The sequence below is a fragment of the Protobothrops mucrosquamatus genome, unplaced genomic scaffold (assembly GCF_001527695.2).
Source record: "Protobothrops mucrosquamatus isolate PMUCROS unplaced genomic scaffold, P.Mucros_1.0 scaffold8, whole genome shotgun sequence".
Taxonomy (NCBI): Eukaryota; Metazoa; Chordata; class Lepidosauria; order Squamata; family Viperidae; genus Protobothrops; species Protobothrops mucrosquamatus.
In genome coordinates, this window is record NW_015386395.1 from 3,502,828 (window position 1) to 3,524,919 (window position 22,092).

The window sequence follows — 22,092 nt, forward strand, 5'->3', positions numbered from 1 at the left end:
ACCTCAGAATATATATATATTCTCCCATGTAAAATTGGAAGTGTCTTGGCGACGTTTCGACGAAGTCACATTCGTCATCTTCAGGCTGGTGTCTTCAGCTTCGTGCTTCTGGGAGTACTGTGCGATCGCAGCTGTTTCTTCCTTTTAACTGCCAGTCGGGTTTGAGCTGATTGGGTGGGAGCTTGGCTGTGTTCTGATTGGGTGGAGGTGTGTTCTGATTGGTTAAGGAGCTTGGCTGTGCTCTGATTGGATGGGGGGTTGGCTGTGCTCTGATTGGATGGGGGAGTGTTCTGTTTGGGTTGGGGCTTTGTTGTGCTCAGGTTAGTCTGAGTTGCAGGGGGATTTGAGATGGTGAGCTTCATTGCAACAACCCTATGCAGAAGCCATCACCTCACACGTAAAAAACTCATTCCAGTTCATAGAGATCATAAAGAAACAAAACTTACAGCCCAGCGACCTACTCGTGAGCTTCGATGTCATATCCCTCTTCACCCAAGTGCCAATCAAAGAAGCCTTGACAGCTATCCAAAACAAATATAACCCCCCCAAGCACATCCTAGATCTTACCAACCACTGCCTATCCAACACATACTTCATCTATAATGGACAAAAATACAAACAAATAGAAGGAGCACCCATGGGATCACCCCTCTCACCTGTCATTGCAAACCTCTACATGGAACACTTTGAAACCCAAGCTCTAGAAAAATCTGATCACAAACTCAGACTCTGGCTCAGGTACGTAGACGACACCTTCATAATCTGGCCACATGGGAAAGAAAAACTGGACAACTTCCTCACACACCTCAACAGCCTACACCCCAAAATACAGTTCACCATGGAAACAGAAGCTAATAACCAACTCCCCTTCCTGGATGTCCTAGTCTACAAGAAATCCAATGGCTCCCTAGGACACACCATCTACNATTGACTTTAAAAAGACCAGAACTATTGCCAAAACTGAACACTTTAACAACAGAATAATCAGAGAAGCCATCGAGATAGAAAAACGCCCACACAGCATGAATAAACGAGATGATACCTCCCGCCTACCAGCCATTTGGAAACCTGCCCTTATTGGCAAACGAGTCCCTAACACAAAGAACGACACCAGACCCACACTCACGAAAACCACACAGGAGGTCACCACCACACATCCACACAAAAAGCAAACCCAAACCCACACAGATGATGAGGCACGACCACAAACTAGAAGCCAGTCCACAGCTGCATCATTAGCCAATTTAAACCCCTCCAATCCATACATGAAGCAAACTGACACCCACCGTAAAGATGTGGCACGACCACGAACACGAAGCCAAACAACAGCAATGAAGCTCACCATCTCAAATCCCCCTGCAACTCAGACTAACCTGAGCACAACAAAGCCCCCATCCAAACAGAACACTCCCCCATCCAATCAGAGCACAGCCAACCCCCCATCCAATCAGAGCACAGCCAAGCTCCTTAACCAATCAGAACACACCTCCACCCAATCAGAACACAGCCAAGCTCCCACCCAATCAGCTCAAACCCCACTGGCAGTTAAAAGGAAGAAACAGCTGCGATCGCACAGTACTCCCAGAAGCACGAAGCTGAAGACACCAGCCTGAAGATGACGAATGTGACTTCGTCGAAACGTCGCCAAGACACTTCCAATTTTACGCGGGAGAAAACCCGAATATCCAAAGACCTACTGGGATAGCTATTTCTAACCTTATTTGGTTTCATCAGCCAGACATACCCTTCTGAGAGTCAAACCTGGGCTGTCTGCATGTTAAGCAGAGATGTTAGCCACTAGGCCACAGGCTCTTTCTCACTTTGTTAGCTACAAGAGACAGGGGAAGAGGATGAATGCTTTAACATGCAGACAGCCCAGGTTTGAATCTCAGAAGGGTATGTCTGGCTGATGAAACCAAATAAGGTTAGAAATAGCTATCCCAGTACTCCCTTAATTCTTTGTTAGCAATCCAAATTTTGAAAAAACATATATATATATATATATATATATATATATATATATATATATATATATATATATATATATATTTGTTTTCTGAGGTGTATATATATATATATTTGTTTTCTGTGTGTGTATATATATATATATATATATATATACACACACACACATACACACACACACACACACACACTAGGAATGAAGCTTAGGTGACATTTAAATTCATTTTAGTTTCTGATGGAGGCAGTCAATAGGCTAAAGAAAGGTATACAGTAACTAACTACATTGTAAGTCACTGCCCAGAGTTACTCTGTTGTTTGCTGGGCGACAAAGAAATTTAAATAAACAAATAAACAAATAAAATTGTAAGCATGTACCAAAGATGTGAGGTACTCTTACCTAAATATATTTTTAAAAGCCCTACTCTGAATTTATGTTTTCTGTTTATGTTTATGTTTCCATCCTCTAGAAAAAGTAAATTTAGAAAAATAACCCCAAGTTTATAGCTGCAAAAGTAGGTTAAAAAAGGAAATACATAGGGAGAAAGTGAAAGATGTAGAATTGTTTTTCAAATACCTCATTCCACTTTTCCTTTCACTCCTCCAAGATATTTAAAAAGTTCATAATAAACAGAGAAAAAATGTTTCCATGCCTCCATATAATTAAATGAATATAAATTAATTTCCTACTTATATCCTACAAAGTACGGCTTCTACTCTTTGCTGATAAGCCTTCAAACCTGGTATAGATTCGTGTTTAAATACATATGTGATCAAGAACATACAAAAGCATTTGTAATAATATAACAACATTGGCATGCTGCCACAGAATTATATGTCTCTTCTTCTGGAAATCATGCATTTTTTGCTGCTATGCATGATAATTAAAAGAGATCTTTGCACACATACATTTCGGATAGAACAGTTAAAGTGTAATTGTATACAGAATGTGACAATAGTTTTGTGTTTCTTTTCTTTCCCCTTAATACAGATATCAAGATCCTAGATATAGCCAATTTATAACTCCTATTGAGGGTCTTCAATGAAAGTTGAAGCATATGTCTACAGTCACAGTTCTCATGTCATAGTTCTATACTACTTTTCCTGCTATTTCTTTCATTCATATTATAGGTAGTCCCTGACTTACGACCACAATTGAGTTCAAACTTTATGTTGCTAAGTGAGAAATGTGTTGAGTGAGTTTTGCCCAGGGCTTTTTTTCTTATAGAACGCCCAGAACGGAGTTCCGGCACCTTTTTTGGATGGAACCTTGTAGGGTAGGCAAGGCGGGTTGTATGATGTGTGTGAGTTCCGGCACCTTTTTTTTTTTTTTTTTTAGAAAAAAAGCACTGGTTTTGCCCCATTTTATGACTTTTCTTGCCACAGGTGTTAAGTGAATCACTGCAGTTGTTAAATTAGCAACACAGTTGTTAAGTGAATCTGGTTTCCCCACTGACTTTGCTTGTCAAAAGGTTGCAAAAGGGGATCACCTGACCCCAAGACACTGCAGCCGTCATAAATATGAGTCAGTTACCAAGCATCTCAATTTTTATCATGTGACTCTGGGGATGCTGCAGTAGTTGTAAGTGTGAAAAATGGTTATGTCACTTTTTTCAGTGCTGTTGTAACTTCAAATGGTCACTGAATGAACTGTTATAAGTCAAGGACTACCTGTTATAATTTGTAAGTTAAGCACACCAATCAATAATACTTCATGGAAGCACCCATTATAAAAACAGACCTGACAGCATTGTTAATCATTTAGAGCAGTGTTCCTCAAATCTTTTCCCCTCATCACAAGTCTCATTCCTGGATACAAACATAGGACAGTAACTGCTACATTTTCTGATGTGGACAAGGCATTATTTGCATTTTGCAAAATCCATTTGCTTTTCTGTGCTCCCTCTCCTGGCTATGACTCCCTTGAAATATCCCAGAATCCCCAAGGGACCATATGGCCCTTAGCTGAGAACCACTGATTTGGACAATGTTTAAAAAGAAAGAGGGTTTTGCTGCAACAGTTTTTCCAGGTAATCCTCAATTTACAACCAGAATTGGGAATAGAATTTCTGTTGCTAAGCGGTGATTGTTAAGTGAATCGTGCCTGATTTTATGATCTTTTTTTGCCATGCTTAATAAGCAAATTACTGCCATTGTTAAGTGAACCACATGGTCCTTAAGCGAATCCAGTTTTCCCTGGTGACTGCTTGTCAGAAGTCGGCTGGGAAGGTTGCAAATGGTGATCATATGACCTTGGGATGCTGAAACCATTGTAAATATGGTGCATGTCAGTTGCCAAGAACTTGAATTTTGATCACGTGACCATGGGGATACTGTGACAGTTGTAAGTACCACATGAGGACCAGTTGTACGAGCACCATTGCAACTTCAAATGGTCACTAAAAGAATAGTTGTAAACCGAGGAACTACCTGTAAAAGCAGCAGCAAACTACAGTACTTCTGGTGTGAACTCTGCCATCCTGCGACTATGATGACTACCAGTTTCAGTTCATCCAGTGCTGTAGCACAATAACTTATCTAGTGTCAATAGTGCTGGTCTGGTACAGTTTGTTCCTGAACATACTGAATTGAGTAATCAACAAGATGCAAACTATCCTGAATGTGGGGAGGGAAGCATCATACTGGCCAATGACAGGAACTGCCTGCCATGTTAACAGAGCAGACAAAATTGCAGCTAATAACATTGTCACTGTAATTTGAGAAGGATTCCTGCATTTGCTTGTCTTTTTTTTCTTTTTAAATGACAGTCAAGAACTTTTCCAGCTGTTTAACCAACTCTTCAACAAAAGACAAACATGATTTTGGGCCAGTCACACACTCTCTCTCTCAGTCTAACTCACCCACAGTCTAACCCACCCATTGTTGTTGTGGAGAAAATAGAAGGAGGAAGGTATGCTCACCGCTTTGAGTTATTTGTAAAAATAAGGAAGGTGGGATGCAAATAAATAGGTAGTCTGCAACTTTATTCTGCATAAATTTTTGTGGACCACAGTCCATTTCATCCAATGCACGGAATATAATCCTGAAGGGCATATGCCAACAATGTTGATTTGTTGGTGTTCCAGCTGTTCCACATTGTGGTTTGACCGGTTATGTATCTCAATTTCTCTTGGTATTTGTTGCTAGTTTTGTTTTATGATTGCATTAATCCACTGCACTCATGAGTGCTACAAAAAAGAAAAAAACTATTTCCGTTGGAATCTTTCTTCACTTTTTGCAATTAATGTCCACCTTTTTTTAGGAGGTATGGAAAAAAAATATTTTGATTTTGCGACTAGCTATTGTAATTCTGTTTTCATATTAATTCCCTACTAAGTTCCATTCTTGCAATTCTGTAACGCTTATTAGGAAATAAATTTAAATGAGTCTTACTTATCTCCAAGTAAAACCCCATAGGAAAAAGTATATTCTTTCCCTTTCTATCTTCTCCTTCGGACTTGCACACGAAGTAACAACTTTTTAGAAAACATTAGTATTCTATGAATCGCGATCACGTCTCAAAAGCTTCAAGGTTTGAAAAGTTAAGCCACCGTGCGGTCCGCAGCAAATCCACGCTTGAAAGTAATAATAATAATAATAAAGTTGGAAGGGACCTTGGAGGTCATCAAGTCCAACCCCCTGCTCAGGCAGGAAACCCTACACCATTTCGGACAAATGGCTGTCCAGTCTCTTTTTAAAAACTTCCAGTGTTGGACCATTCACCGCTTCTGGAGGCAGGTTGTTCCACTGGTTAATTGTTCTGTCAGGAAGTTTAAAAACCTTCCCAGGTGACCATTTGGCCACGCGCCCTCCTCCCTTCAGCTCTTTCTTGCTAACAGCACACGTCGATCAACAAAAACTACAATTCCCAGGAGGCTTCCTGCAATGGTAGTTAACTTTTGGAAATAATAATTATTTTCCACAAAGCTTAACTGCCTGTGTTGCATTGGAACAAAAAATCAAACTCCTGCTTTTTGATGGATTTTTTTCTCCCCTGCTTAATTCATTGACCCGCCCTAGTGGTCTCCTTGGTTATATCTTGTTCCTCATGAGCAGGGGTCTTCAAACTTGGCCCTTTTATGACTTGTGGACTTCAACTCCCAGAATCCCTCAGCCAGCATGCCTGGCTGAGGAATTCTGGGAGTTGAAGTCCACAAGTCATAAAAGGGCCAAGTTTGAAGACTCATGACCATTTTCCACATTTAAACATTCCGTTTAAAAAAAAATTGGAAAGAAAAACAAAAATGGACTGTACTGTTTTTGGAGGGGGGGATTGTGGAGTGGCTTTTTTTTTTTTTGGTGGCGGTCTACAAACGCATGCGCAAAATAAAGCCCATAAACGGGGAAATTGATTTCCATGAATTGCGCATGCGTCCACTTCCGACAACTTAGGGCGCACGCGCTAGGCACCTAGCTGTAGGAAGTGCCCTGTGCGGAGGTTTCTACGTCATTTTTAGGCGCGCGTGCCGCCTTCATTTATTTATTTATGGTTTAGCAAGCCTGCGTCAAGCGTTGTTCTGCCACTCTCGGCACGGACTTTAAACGGTAGGGAATCAAGTGTTTGTCGCGGTAATGGGAACTTACTGGACTAAGGGGGTGAAGACGTTCGTGCATCCAGCTGATTATAATTGTACCGTGTCGCCCCCTACTGGTTCCCTCTGCATGTTGATTTATTCTATGCTTACGGCGTGTGGTCGATCGGGTTCATTGCAGTATGTAGGGATGCCCCTTCTTTCATCATGAGAAATCCATACTATATCTCAGGGGTAGGCAACCTTGGCTCTATTATGACTCGTGGACTTCAACTCCCAGAATTCCTGAGCCAGCTATGTTATGCTGGCTCAGGAATTCTGGGAGTTGAAGTCCACGAGTCATAAAAGAGCCAAGGTTGCCTACCCCTGCTATATCTTAAAGGAGATGCCAGATACTCGTATTTTCCTCGGGTGTAAGAAATGAAAGGTCATATTATTCATTGAAAATGTTCAAAGTAACACGTTTTTGACAGCAAGTATATAAATCGCAGTGGTCCGAATGCATCTTACCCTGTAAACGTGCATATTGGATTTACAAACAATAATTGGAAGTCATATGGGTATTAATTGCTTTCCAGAAGGATGGGCCTTCCAGCTAAAAACAAATAGAGAAATTAAAACGGGCAATTTAAAATAGCAAATTCTGCTTTTAAATTAAAATATGCACCTCATATCTGCTGAGTATTCAGAAAATAAGTACATTTAATTTCATTTATTCTGCAAATATAAACACAGGAATATAAAGTGAAGGTGGTCCCGAGGCTAATTTGCCTAATAAAGATAGATAAAAACTTTCCCAAATTCTAAACATTTGTTTGTTTGTTTATATCTTATGTTTCTAGATTGCCCATCTCTCTTTATAAAGGGGGGGCTCTGGACAGTATTTTAAAGTCCATACAGGTAATCCTTGACTTACAACCACAATTGAGCCCAAAGTTTCTGTTGCTAAATGTGACATTTGTTATTTGCACCAAATGTAAGACGTCAAGAATACTGTATTCCTCCCTTTATTAATGTTTTAAGATTTAGCAGTACAGTCTTTCCAGAATGTTATAATGGCAATTGGTTTGAGAGAAATTCCTTTCTCCTGCCCTACATTTCTTTTAGCAACATGGCTTTGGTGTCAGCCGATTCTAGGATTGCTGAACTCCTAGGAGAATTGCACCAGCTTATCAAACAGACCCAGGTAACGTGATGGTTTTTTTCCCTGGAATATTTGGGTCTGTATGTGACACGAAGTCTACTTAGTTTATCATGGCCAATGATGAGAAAAGGAGAAGGCTTTCCTTCTGCTTTTTCTGGAGAGGGAGGATGTCTTTTTCATTTGGGGCTACATCTTATTTTAGTAATGCACCAAAGAGGCTGTACCATAATGATGAGAGGAGGGCATGAAACTGGTGTGGTGTGATAACTTCAAGGAATACATTTTATGTGCGAAAATAAAGACCCTGTTGTCAAAAAAAAACAAAAAAAACCCCAGAAATTCTTTTGTTGCTAGGAGGAACGATCAAGAAGTGAACATAATCTTGTGAATATCCAGAAAACACATGAACGGATGCAGACGGAGAACAAGAGTGAGTAGAAAATGCCAGCCTTGTAACACCTTCCCTAGAAATCCTTTCTGAAGCATCATTTTGAATTTGCCACATTCCCCAGCTGGTAGATGAGAGAGTTATTTTCATCTATATAAATAAATAAGAAGAGTGATGGCACAGTTGTTAGAATGCAGTATTGTAGGCAAACTCTGCCTATAGCCAGGGGTTTGATCCTGACCAGCTCAAGGTTGACTCAGCCTTCCATCCTTCCAAAGTTGGTGAAATGACCCAGATTGTTGGGGGCAATATGCTGACTCTGTAAACCGCTTAGAGAGGGCTGTCATACACTATGGAGTAGTATATAAGTCTAAGTGCTATTGCTAATTGGGCCAGTGTATTCAATTACCATTGTGTAACAACTGCCAACAGTGACAATGGCCATGGATGTTCTGAAGCTTATAGGCAGTGGGAGCCATTGTATGCTACATCGAAAAGGCAACAGGCTAGAGAAATGTGTTAAACAATTTCGTTCCTGCACTCCAAAAGGTTTGGAGCTAAAGCTAAATTTTTCCCTTGGAGGAAAATAGGGGTGAGAATTTTCTAGAAAAAATTGAGTTGGAAAATGTTCTGGCTAGTTGCTTGTACATATGAAATTAATTGGCAGAAGATAGTCCTTATTCATCTTTAGTAGGGCTGCTCACTCATTCCTGCATTCTACCTCACAAGAGACCAACTTGCAAAGTGTGTTTTGAGAATGAAAATGTGCAGGATCTGAGGTGTGGCTTGGTAACAAATGCAAGAGACCAGAAGTTGCCTTTAAGCTTTACATGTTTATTCAGCTGAACAAAGACGGGCCCCTCTAACAAAGACGGGCCCCTCTAAACGAGAGGAAGCCCCAAATGACAACAAATCCTTTTATTTATACTTTTTGATTACATAAGCCAGGGGTGTCAAACTCGCAACGTGTCACAACGTATCACGACTTTTTTTCCATTGCCGGCAATGGGATGGGTGCGGTTTCGCCATGACGCATCCGGCCCATGGGCCAGCAGTTTGACACCCCTGACATAAGCAATTCACCCAGCAAAGCTGGAACACATAAGATAAAGACTTCACCCAGAAAGGCTGGCTCACCATAGATAAGAAAGAAGAAAGCAGAAATAGCTAAAAAATTTCCTTTTGGGTGTTTCCCTAAAGACGCTACGTGTTCTCTGGTGACTTGGGACATTGGGTGTTTTCCTTGCTAATCTTCCATGACTCTGTATCCAATGATTCTGCAAGTACCCTAAGATAGCGGGGCCATCTGCACATATTATATACTTAGTCCAAAATGTATTGTTATTGTTTCCTGCCCTCACCTCATCTATGGCTCTCTTGACCCTGCACTGAATAATAAAACAGGGAACTTTTTAAATTATTAAGAAAAAAAGGATAAACAGAGAACAGATTGAATATATACAGAATTATACATAATGTAGAGTGCTTCATCTAGGCCAGGGGTAGGCAACCTTGGCTTTTTTATGACTCGTGGACTTCAACTCCCAGAATTCCTGAGCCAGCCATGGCTGGCTCAGGAATTCTGGGAGTTGAAGTCCACGAGTCATAAAAGAGCCAAGGTTGCCTACCCCTGATCTAGGCTAATGAATCGGCTTCCCAATGAACATCTTACTGGGCATTGTAGAAAATTAAACTAGTTGGGTTGTTGCTACATTTCAGAACAAGTGACTTTATTGTCTGTTATATTCTTTAGGCCTTGGAACTTTCCCAGTTCTATCTGAGATACTCTGAGTCAAAAATGGATTTTGCCTAGTATATGTAATGTGGTATATTTGATTTTAGCTTAATATGTCAGGTGAGACTGGTATGTCACTTCTAAACTTTAGATTATGGTTCACAGTGTTGTGTTAATCCAGTCAGCTTTAATATATTCCCACAAACTTGATGAAGCAAGTTTGGCTTAGAACAATAGGCAAACTAGATTTCTGTGTAAACTCAATATTACCCAATATTACCTGCATTTCTTCTGTCTAGTCTCTCCGTATTATCGAACGAAATTGCGTGGCCTCTATACAACAGCTAAGGCTGATGCAGAAGCTGAATGCAAGTGAGTATATCTAAGTTGCCTGCTTCTAATGAGAGAAGGTGATTCCTTTTCATTACTGTTGTTGCTTCTTTGCCCTATTTACCCAGCATTCTGCGCAAGGACTTGGACAAAATTGCTGAGATAAAGTCTCTTCTGGAAGAACGGCGAATTGGTGAGTGTTGAAAAGCTCTGAATAAGGAAGAGAAAATGGGATGCTTGAGCTGTTATAAAAATGTCGGGTGCTATCCCAAGATTTAAAGTTTTAAACAATTTAGTTTTAATTATTTCATTATTCAAGCGGCCTTAAGAAAAGGATGCATATGAGTTTTTGGTGTGGACTTGTCTTCCATTAATAAAGGTAGTCCTCAAGTTACGACAGCAATTGGGATCAAAATTTCTGTTGCTAAGTGATGCAGTCATAAATTGTGGCTGCGTTGCTTAGTGACAACAATCTCTACATTAATTTCCATTAACGGAATTGTAGCCATCGTTAGGCAAGGACATTCTCGCAACTTCTAGCTGGCTTACCATAAAGTCAGTGGGGAAGCCGGCAGGGAGTTGCAAGTTACAAGTGGTTTGCAAGCAGACAGGTAGGTGAGCGGTTGCTTCCAGGTGAGGGATGGGGTGCAAGGGAAGCAAAGTTTGGGGGGGGGGTGCAGGGATGCCAGTGTGTGCGAGAAGATATGGGATTGGGGAGATGATGTGGGTGGGGGAGACTTATCCCAGGGACGTGGAGTCTTCCTTGCTGGCTTCTCCATTGATGTGGAAGCTCGTCAGGGAAGGTCACAAATGGCAATCTTGGATTGTGCAGCACAGCAACCAATTGTAAGTATGAGTTGGTTGCCAAGTGCCCAGATTGAGATCACATAGCTGCAGGGGTGCTGGGATAGCTGGAACAATCATAACCACGATTCATTCAGCACTGTCGAAACTTCAAACAGTCACTGACCAAAAGGTTGTAAGTCAAGAACTACCTAAAGACAAATCTAGTTCTGTCAGAGCAGGACTGCAAACATTTAGTCAACCTCTAGATGGTAGCCTATAGATATATAATGCCTTATTGCCTTGCTGCCATTTAGTAGTTATCTATATTTTTGCAGCCCAATTCTGGTAATCCTAATCAGATTGTGCCAGAAAGAAATTGAATAAGAATACTTTGCTCCTTCCAAGACATAGGTAGAAAAATTGGGAAAAGATGAAGCGTTATTTTGATTAGGCTAATTGGCTTCTGTGGCTGAGTTAAAGAAATCATTCTAAACCAACGTTTGTCTTAAGTATATTTTAGGAACAAGCTACAGGGACCCGATTCATGGCAAACTATTGTGCCATATTTAACAAATTATATGCATTATGTAAACCCAAACAGCCTGGATAGGTTAAGGAATGATGCTCAACGCATTCTTCTTGAATGTCTGGTGCATCAGCCCTTGTATCCCATTTCCTAATATGAATAATTGCACTGGGATGCCTTCCCAGTTAAACTGACCAAGAGAAACCTACGGTTCCCAGAAATCTTAGTTTAAATTGGGCGGGAAGTTTTGTGCTGTACATCAGACTGGGTGATGAGCCAAAGTGAGAGTTTATAACTGAAAGTGGAAATTCTTTCCCAGAATTTGGAACTTCCCCTGATAGTTCAAGGACACCTCTGAAATAAACCTAGAAGGAATTCACTGCCATAAACTGACTTTTGCCAGGAGTATGTAGTTCATAAACAAAGACAAAGTGAGAAATTTGATGTATTGATACATTCACAATTTTCTGTGACGAGGGAATGAAAAGTTTTTACAACCTCAGCTCTTCTTTTTTTTTTACTTTTGTATTTAGATTATATATTCCCTTCCATTCAAGACCTCAAATTTGCCTATACAATGCTCTCTCTTCTTCCATATTGTCGTAGAGCATAACGTTACTATGTTTTTGATATGGAAGTGAATATGATTGACAGGTTCATCTGAAGGCCGGAAGGCTACCTGCAAAGTTTACTCCCTTGGAGTATTGGAAGTGTTGCTTTCTAAGCTTAAGCCATAAGTCTGGTTTTGCCTTGGATTGTCTGTCTGTCTTTCTATCTATCTATCGGTATTGACTTCTACCAATTTTCACCTTGGATTGTCTGTCTGTCTGTTTATCATCTGTCATCTGTCTATCAGTATTGACTTCTACTGGCTGAGACACTTGCATCCTTAATAATTTGTTAGATGTAGCCAAACCTTTCTGGTCTGCTTCCCTCTCTTCACACAGCTGCCAAGATCGCTGGCCTCTACAATGACTCTGAACCGCCACGTAAAACCATGCGCCGTGGAGTGCTGATGACTCTTCTCCAGCAGAGCGCCATGACTCTTCCATTGTGGATTGGGAAGCCTGGAGAAAAGTAATTGTTGGGAAGGTATGGTGGGTTCTGAAAACCTGAAGTCACTCTTCAGCCATGGATTAGGCACTTTTTGTCTGGTTTCTTGTGCAGGCCGCCTCCCCTTTGCGGTGCCATCCCCGCCTCCAGTGATTATGTGGCCAAACCAGGAGATAAAGTAGCAGCTCGTGTCAAGGCTGTTGATGGGGATGAGCAGTGGATCTTGGCTGAGGCTGTGAGCTACAATCATGCAACCAACAAGTGAGCATACGGGGGATTGTGATAGTGTCATAGAGAGTCTTCCTTTTGCTAATTAAGAACAGTGGTTGTTTGTCTTGGAAACAGTCATTTTGAAGTATGTAGATATGATAACTGAGGGCCAGCTTGGTCTAATGATTACGGTGCTGGACTAGGAGTTCCACATCTGCCTTGGGCACAGAAGCCAACTGAGTGACCTTAGGACAGTGATGGTGAACCTTTTAGAGACCAAGTGCCCAAACTGCAACCCAAAACCCAGATGTATCGTCGGGTGCCCGGTGGGTGTGGCCAATTGGGTGGGCGTGGCTGTGGTAACGGCAGACTGGGTGGGACTAAAAAGTTCAATCAATTCCAACTTTGTGAGATCTTTTTTTTTCCTGCGAGAAGTTGAAATTGATTGATTGATTGAACCTTTTTTTTTTTTGCACACGGCAGCAGAGGCCTAAAGCAAAAAGGTTTTATAAAACCCAGCTGAAGGCCTAGGACTGGGGCAATGGCGCGCTTGCCCACAGAGAGGGCTCTGTGTGCCACCTATGGCACGCATGCCATAGGTTCGCCACCATGGCCTTAGGCTATCATTGCGTCTCAGCCCAAGAAGAAGGCAGTGGCAAACCACTTCCAAAAATGTTGCTTAGTAAACTGAATGGATTTCCCCTATATAGTCACCCAGAGTTTAGATTGCTGTATGATATATGTGCGTATTCAAAATCAGTCTGTCCTAGTTGATGATGATGATGAATTCCATTAAAAAAAAGGTGTGGTATGCAAAGCCCAGAGAGCTTATCAAGAGTTGAAAGAGAATAAACTCGGTGATACTACAGTATGTATGAATGTGCATATGCATGGTACATATGTGCTTCATGTCTGTTGAGCCTAAAAGTCTATGGAGATTCTCAGTCATCCAGGTCATAGTTATCCCAAAGATGCTTTTTCACGAGGCAACAGGACTTTCTTGTTTTTCTTTGAAGACGTTTCGCTTCTCATCCAAGAAGCTTCTTCAGCTCTCACTGGATGGTGGGGAATGGAAAGATTTATACTCCTTACAGACAACTGGTCATCATTTTAAAAGAATGAAAATGGATGTGTTGTGCGAGAATTCATCTTGGTTAATTTTACTTTGTGGGCATTCTATTTGGATTTCTTCAAATTCTTATTCAGCATTTTTTCTTTTTCAGATATGAGGTGGATGACATTGATGAAGAAGGAAAAGAGTAAGTGATGAAGGGATTGTTAAAGGCAGAGGTGCACTATGTCAGGCCCTAGGCCCCAGAAGCTTTGAACAAGGCACCCAGAGATTTTCCAAACCCTTCCTGTAATTTCTAATGTGATTAAAGGGAGAATTAAGTACATGTCAGTAGTGCCATTATATTCACTTTATTTAACCTTAATTATATTTACAATTAAATGAAACGTGTATATTTTATTTATTTAATTTCTATAGGCACCTATCTCAATCAGTGACTCTGTGTGGCCTACACCATAAAAACATTAAACAATTTAAACAAAATATATATATATATATAGTTGCCAAGTAAAACTATTGCGATAGATAGATAGATAGATAGATAGATAGATAGATAGATAGATAGATAGATAGATAGATAGATAGATAGATAGATAGATAGATAGATAGATAGATAGATAGATAGATAATATAGCCAAGAAATGGGGCCCTTAACGCAAGGTCTTCATAGCCTTGTGAAAGTCCAGCAGGATCGGAGTCATCCTGATACTTTGATGGGAAAATATTCAGACGAGAACGTTGCATGTTTTAGCCCTGAGTGTTCCCCAGTCTGCTTCCTGAAATTCACCTGTGTCCCTCAGCCCCTCCCCCCAAATATTTTGGTCCTGAATTATGGGGCATTTTGGGGAAATCTGCTCATTTTGACTTCTATTTTTCCACAGGCGTCATACCTTGAGCCGACGTCGCATCATCCCTCTACCTCAGTGGAAGGCCAATCCTGAAACAGACCCCGAGGCCTTGTTCCAGAAGGACCAGTTGGTCCTGGCCTTGTACCCACAAACCACCTGCTTCTACCGAGCCCTTATCCACGCTCCACCTCAGCGGGTAAGAAAGAGACCATAGGAGTTTTCCTCAATAAATGCTCCAAACTGGTGATAGAATGGCTCATGCAGGTCCACCTGATGGAAAAGCTGACCTGTCCTTCAGTCAGACCAAAGGCTCATTGAGTCCTGGGCCAAGGAACCTCTTGATCTGGCCCGTAGCTCTTTCTCCTGAGCTGTTCTCTAGGTAATAATTACAGAGTAACTCTATTGATGCTAATAGAGCAAGGGTCCCCGGTCCATGGCCCAGTGCCAGGTCACAGCCCATTCAGAACGAGGCTGCAGAAGTAGGCATGTGTGTGCACACGTGTGCCCGTGCACAAAGCTGCATCTGTGAAAGTGGCACAAACATGTAAAACCATCCCTTCTTCTCCCCCCTCGACCACCGATCCGAAAAGGTTGGGGAATACTGTAATAAAGCATCAAATCACAGGTTGCTAATATCTCCCAGTCTGTTTATCAGGCAAGGTAATTTGTCTTTCCTGGAATAACATGTCAGGACTTTTCTGGTTTAGATAGAACCAGGTGTGGATGGAGCAAAAGTTTTAAAAAGACAAAAGAAAACTATCAACATTATTCACGAAAGTTAAATTGTAATCTAATAGAGAATGAGAGAAGGAGCCTGACAACTACAGATTATCAGTCAGGATCTCTGTCTGCCTCTGGTTTGCTTGGTTGACTTCTCTCCAAATCAGTTACCTCTGGAAATTGTTTACAGAAAATTGCTCTCAATGTATTTGTTCTCTTTCCATCCCATTTTGCCAAATCCAAAATCCTTGATATTTTATTCAGCACTGGGATTTCACTTGGTCAGTGTTACATTGCTTTGTCCCTTAGCTACTATATTGCTAGCTTAGCCAGATTATCAGTCTCTGTCTTAAATTAGTAGTGCAGATAGACGGGAAATAGATTTGAAAGTCAAGCTATCTAAGAAAAAAGAGGCTAAATCACAATTAGCTGGGGAGCAACCATGGGAGATGTTGCATTCTGGATAGACTACAACTATTTTAAATGTGTTGAGACACGATGGTAAAGTAGCTAAGTTGCTAGTGTGTGGAAGGAAAAAATATATCTTTAGATATGTGAATGCAGAGGCATATAATTGGCGTTGCTACTTCATTGTTATGCATTACATATCTTATGCTAATTATGAAATTTGGGATATATACTTCAAGTTAAGCATCTTAGAAGCATGGATGGATGGATGGATGATGGATGGATGGATGGATGGAGAGAGAGAGAGAGAGAGAGAGATTAGATAGATAGATAGATAGATAGATAGATAGATAGATAGATAGATAGATAGATAGATAGATAGATAGATAGATAGATAGATAGATAGATAGATAGATAGATAGATAGATAGATAGAACAGACAGATTAAAAGACCAAAGAATTTTTTTCCAGCAAGAGTTGGCAAATGACTGTTATGAACTCATGTATCAGGGCATGTTCTCCCTAGCTCTGGATACAGGAAAGCAGGAAAGCTCAACATCTTTCAAAATGTCCCCAATCCATTCATAATTAGGGTCTAAAAAGCCTTATGTATCAGTAAGATGCAGTTGTCTATTTTTGGTAAGACAGTTCAGTATGTCAGGACTGAAATGTGGAAGTGGCTAGAAAAGGGTGGGAAAGAACCAGAAGAAGGGAGACAGAAAAGGATGAGGTAAGGAGAAGAATAAGAAGAAAAGGAAGCAGCTTAACAATCCAGTGGAGAGCATGACTGAATGCCCATCCCCCTGTAGGAGGTAACAAAATCCATTCTTTTTCTTGGCCTCAGCCCCAAGATGACTACTCAGTCCTTTTTGAAGATACCAGCTATGCAGATGGCTACTCTCCCCCCCTCAACGTAGCTCAGCGCTATGTTGTGGCTTGCAAAGAAACAAAGAAGAAGTGACGTTGCCCTGCAGCTGCAGCTTGATGAAGAACAAGGTCTATCCCGGTGAACTTCTGCAGAGGGACAGTGAATTAAGCAAGAAGCAACAGAAACCTATTAGAGCAGCTGTTTAATTTATTAACCTAAGACATGTGCACTCCAATGCAACACAGGCAGTTAGCTTTGTGAGAAATGATTATATGATTATTACAAAGGTTAACTACTATTGCAAGAGTCGTTAGTTGCTTTGGAAACAGCCAACTAAAATTCTGTGAATAAACAGGCAATATTGTCTGTTATTTGTCGATTTCTGTTATTTGTAGGGTTGCCAGGTCTGCTTCCAAAAAATAGCGGACAAGCGGGGGGGGGGTGTTAAGTAGTAAAAAAAGTAGACTGTACAGCTTTAGATTACATACCATTTCATCATAAAGCTTTTGAATAAAAAAATGTCCACTATTTTGTGAAAAAAATAGTGAACATAATGTGAAAAAAGTGGACTGTCCGCTCAAATAGTGGACACCTGGCAACCCTAGTTATTTGGATTTTTAAAATTTTCCCCCTTGCAGCTGTGTTATTTCAGCTTAGGCTGCTATGAAGTGCTGCATACTTTAGATTTTTTTTCCCCAGGGTTTTTTTCCCCTGTGTTAAGAAGATTGCAAAACCTCCTTCTTTGAAGAAAAGATTTGGAATTAAATCCAGCAATTGAAACACAAAGACTCGACCTGAATTTGTGAATTTCTAAAGGAAAGTAGGAGGGCATTGGGGATTTTCTTATTATTTTGGGGTGAAAAGAATCACTGAGGTAATGTTACTAATTGTTTCTATTGCACAATTGCCGCTTTTATTCATTTCATCACTGCAAGAAAAACTAAAAGTAGTGTTGCTATTCTGATATGACCAGAATTCCGATAGAATTTTATTCCAAGGATTGGAACATTTTCAAAACTGGGTATGGAACATTTTCAAAACTGGAACTAGTCTTAAAAGAACAGATTGCATAACTTTATTTTATTTATTGCATAAATTGTAACATTTAAACCACACAAAAATAAAAATACAAAAGCCAAGTAGAAAAGAAGTAACTACTAATAAAAAAAAACAAGTTATGAAGAAGAGAACTTCATAATGCATTTGATAATAATTGCTTGGTGGCTTCAGTAGAAATTATACAATCAACAGTTTTCTGAAGTATGTCAAAGCAGAGTGTATTTATATAATATTTAAAAAAATGTTACTGGGAAGTGCAAAGACCAGATAATGGTGGCCCTCAATCTCTAGAATATTCATTGGGAAGAATTATAGAACTAAAAATTATATTTCCAGAAATGGGGACGTTATAAACATTTGATTTCTTTCTTCTTCCTTGACAATTTTAGGAGAACTCTTAAACAGCGTAGGTTTTTTTTTCCTTGAAAATGTTTTACTTCTCATCCAAGAAGTTTCTTCAGTTGTTCTTCAGAACTGAAGATGCTTCTTGGATGAGAAGAAACGTTTTCAAGGGGAAAAAGCCAAGAAAGACCAGTTGCCTTTTGAAAGCACCTTTGGGGCAACTATGACCTGGATGATTAAGAATCTCCATAGACATTTCGCCCAATAAAAATATTTATAAACTTAGTGAAAAATGGGGAAAAGGACAGCGTTGTTTCTTTTTAAAGAGATGATGAAAACTTTAAAAAATGAATTCTAGTTGGTGTCAGCTAAAGATGGCTTTTTTACCCACCAAATTTTTGAAGTGATTTTTTGTTTAGGAACAGAAACAATAGCTGCCATGTAAATGTTTTATGTGATCCTTTGTTCTTGAGGAAATTGCAAAAAAAGTGCATGGCGCAATGTTCTTCAATAAATCAAGCTTAAACTCAGAATAAACAAAATCTTACCAAATAAACCTGGCTCCTGCTACCATTTGTCAGTTTTGTTCTGTTTCAGGAGGTTGTGAGAGGATAGGAATGGTTGGGAGGGAAGAAGTGACCCAGGGTTGATGCCCTGAATAAAATTAATCATTAGACCACCAAGATAGAAGACTACTGCTATTTTGCTGGCTTTGGGACTTTTCTCTTGGTACTGCACACCAAGAGTTTACTCCCTACAACTTTATAACTGGCTTTCCTTTGAAGCCAGTTTTTTTTTTCTCCCTATTGCTTGATTCCAAAACGAATGTTCTCTCATTTCTCATGGTCTGTGTCAGCTCCATTTCTTTCTGTTGGGTAGTGGACTTTATCCAGTGGCCTTTTAAACTCATTAAAGCCCAGGAAATATATGGTTTGCTGATTAACTCAGTGAATTATGTTAGGGAGATTTGGGTAGGGACTTTTCTATGGGTGCATGAAACATTTACTAAGCATCAGGCATCATCCCTCACTTTGATCATTTTGCCTGGTGTGCACCAATGGTTATTATGATTGGACTGAGGGGAAGAAGATGTCCTTCAACAGGGAGAAGTGTGAGGTATTATATTTAGCAATTTAAAGTGTAGGGCAAAGATACAAGAAATGAGATTCCTGGCTTGAAAGCATTATCTCTGAGAATTATTTTTAGTGACCTTAGGTTGTAAAGTGCCCTGAGTTGGAAAGAATCGATAGCCCATACATTTAAATAAAAATAACAATTACTAGTAGTACTAGTACCTCCAGTGATGGAGTGCCCACGATTTCTAAAGGCAAGCTGTTCCACTGGTTAATTGTCCTCACTGGTAGAAAGTTTCTCCTTAATTCCAGGTTGCTTCTCTCTTTGATTGGTTTCCAACCATTGTTTCTTGATCTGCCCTCTGGTGCTTTGGAGAATAATTTGATCCCCTCTTCTTTGTGGCAGCCCCTCAAATACTGGAATACTGCTATCACCCCTATTTCTTCTTTTCTTTAGACTAGCCAAATCCAAGTCCTGCAGCCATTCTTCATATGTTCAAGTCTCCAGGCCTTTGATCATCTTAGTTGCTCTTCTCTGAACATTTTGCAAAGTCTCAACATCTTTTATGTAATATGGTGACCAAAATTGGTTGCAGTATTCCAGGTGTGGTCTTACTAGGGTTTTATAAAGGGGTACTAATACTTTGTGTGATCTTGATTCTATGCCTGTTTATACAACCCAGGATTGTATTAGCTTTTGGGGCTGCTGTCGCACACTGCTGGCTCATATTCAAATGATCATCCACTAGGACTCCAAAGTCCTTCTCACAGTTACTGTTTTTGAGCCAGGTGTCACCTAATTTGTACTTATACCTTTGATTTTTCCTGTCTAAATTTAAAACTTTGCTTTTCTCCCCATTAAAATTCATTTTCTTGGATAGGGCCCATTGGGTAACAAGAACAAGTTGAGAACCTCTGGATTTGCGTGGTAATTTCTGTTCTGGGTAAACAGCTGCAGATTAAAAGTCCCCTTTGAAACTGTCCTCTTTCTTTTTCTCTTATAGAATTTTAGTTAATAAGAGCTATGCAACATACAAATAAGCTTTTAATTATAATCTATTTCTACCTTTACGAAATGTTATCATGTTTCCTGACCTGTCAGGACTTGAGCAGATAACCTTGAGCATGCCTTCCTACCTTTTATTTCTGTTTTCTCCTTTTCTTTAACCAAATGGATTGCCCAGGAATTATGCTGACAGCCATCTCAATATCAAAGCAAATCAGAGAAGGGAAAATGCAATCTCTTTCAGAATGGGCTGCATGCTTGCCCCCAGTACAATTGTTTTGTTTGGATTAACCTCCAGCTTGCTTATCTGCATCCATCCTAAATTTTGCTTCCAGGTGTGATTCTGTGTGTTTCACAGCCTCCTGAGACTATGAGTTGGGGAGATAATGCTGTGCAGGTTCTGATAAAAAAATACTGGAAACCAGAAGTTGCCTTTAAGCTTTATTATGTTTTTATTCAGCTGAACAAACACAGGATCCTCTAAAAGAGAGAAGCCCCGAATGACAAGAAATCCTTGTATTTATTCTTTCTGATTACATAAGGAATCCACCCAGCAAAGCTGACACACATAAGATAAAGATTTCACCCAGTAAGTCTGTCACACTATAGATAAGAAGGGAGAAAGCAGAAGTAGCTAAAAATGTTTCCTTTTGGGTGTTTCCCTATATTGGGTGTTTTCCTTGCTGTCCTTTCATGACCCTGCATCCATGACTCTGCAAATGCCCAAAGACAGCAGGGCCATCTGCACATATTCACAATTGATACTTCCTATGGTGTCTCCTAATTCCGGGTCAACAATTTATTTATTTATTTATTATTTAAATTTATATACCGCCCTATCTCCCTTACGGGACTCAGGGCGGTAAACAGGCGATAATAAAAATCACAATAAATATTAAATAAAAAGCCTGCTCTAAAATACCCCATATAAAACCCCCTACCAAAACACAATCAAAACTACGCCAGGCCGGCCGCATGGAATAGATGGGTTTTCAAGGCTCGGCGAAAGAGACGCAGGTCCGCAGTTGTACGTAGGTCGGGGGGTAGGTCATTCCAGAGGGCAGGAGCTGCCACAGAGAAGGCTCTACCCCTGGGGGTCGCCAGCCGGCATTGACTGGCTGACGGCACCCTAAGGAGGCCCTCTCTGTGGGAGCGGACTGGTCGAAGGGAGGTATTTGGTAGGAGGCGGTCTTGCAAATACCCAGGTCCATTGCCATGGAGCGCTTTAAAGGTTGTTACTAACACCTTGAAGCGCACCCGGAAGGCCACAGGCAGCCAGTGCAGCTCGTGCAGGAGAGGTGTTACATGGGAGTATCTAGAGGCCCCCAAAATCCCCCGTGCGGGTGCATTCTGAACTAGCTGGAGCCTCCAGGTGCACCTCAAGGGGTGATTGACTGTCACTCCCATATTTATAATACTTCTGTGTGAACCTCTCGATCAGTGTTTTTGATCCTTAGCAACTTTACAATGCTTAGACTTCAACTTCCAGAATTCCGCAGTGAGGAACTGCAAAAAGTGTTACCAAGTAGTGTAATCTCCCTTTGAAAATTATGAAAAGTTTCAATAGACAATGGAAAGTTTGGATTTCACAGTGTTTACCTTCCCGGGTACATGGTCCTGAATTTGAATTATACATAATGTCTCATAACTTTAGCTTACCTGAAGCATATAATACCTGCAGTGACCATCTTTTTCTTGAAAAAAAAATAAAGGAAAAACCTGAAAAAGGGACGAATCTGAAAAAGGTTCATAAGGATTTTAAAAAATGGTTTAAATTTTGTTTAGGTTTATCATTTTCATATACAAAAGAAAATACAAGAGCAAAACCAAGAAAATAAAAAAATGAAGTAAACCTTAAAGGCAGCTCTTTGAAATAAAGGAGAGAGCCTACAATCTCATTTTAAAAATGTCAGAGGTCTTCAAATCAATCATTCATAGATAATACAGGTAATATTTAACAATCGTAATTGGGATCAGAATTTCAACACAGTCATAAAACACAACATCACATGACTGCACTGCTTAGCAAC

At 40.2% G+C, this 22,092-nt stretch overlaps 1 protein-coding gene across 1 annotated transcript; it reads left to right on the plus strand.

The window, feature by feature from the left end:
* The first annotated feature begins 6,441 nt into the window (after positions 1-6,441).
* Positions 6,442-16,977, plus strand: SGF29 (SAGA complex associated factor 29). The gene is made up of 10 exons (XM_015810356.1): positions 6,442-6,507; positions 7,602-7,680; positions 7,993-8,068; positions 10,061-10,133; positions 10,220-10,284; positions 12,351-12,480; positions 12,571-12,717; positions 13,890-13,925; positions 14,620-14,782; positions 16,559-16,977. The coding sequence occupies exons 2-10, from the start codon at positions 7,606-7,608 to the stop codon at positions 16,673-16,675; spliced, it is 882 nt and encodes a 293-aa protein (XP_015665842.1). The 5' UTR covers positions 6,442-6,507; positions 7,602-7,605; the 3' UTR covers positions 16,676-16,977.
* Positions 16,978-22,092: the final 5,115 nt, after the last annotated feature.

Excerpts from the sequence above, each read along its gene's own strand:
- SGF29 (XM_015810356.1), top strand. The coding sequence starts at position 7,606 with ATGGCTTTGGTGTCAGCCGATTCTAGGATTGCTGAACTCCTAGGAGAA. Across the intron at positions 7,681-7,992 it reads AGCTTATCAAACAGACCCAG|GAGGAACGATCAAGAAGTGA; the intron begins GTAACGTGATGG and ends TTTTGTTGCTAG. Across the intron at positions 8,069-10,060 it reads GATGCAGACGGAGAACAAGA|TCTCTCCGTATTATCGAACG; the intron begins GTGAGTAGAAAA and ends TCTTCTGTCTAG.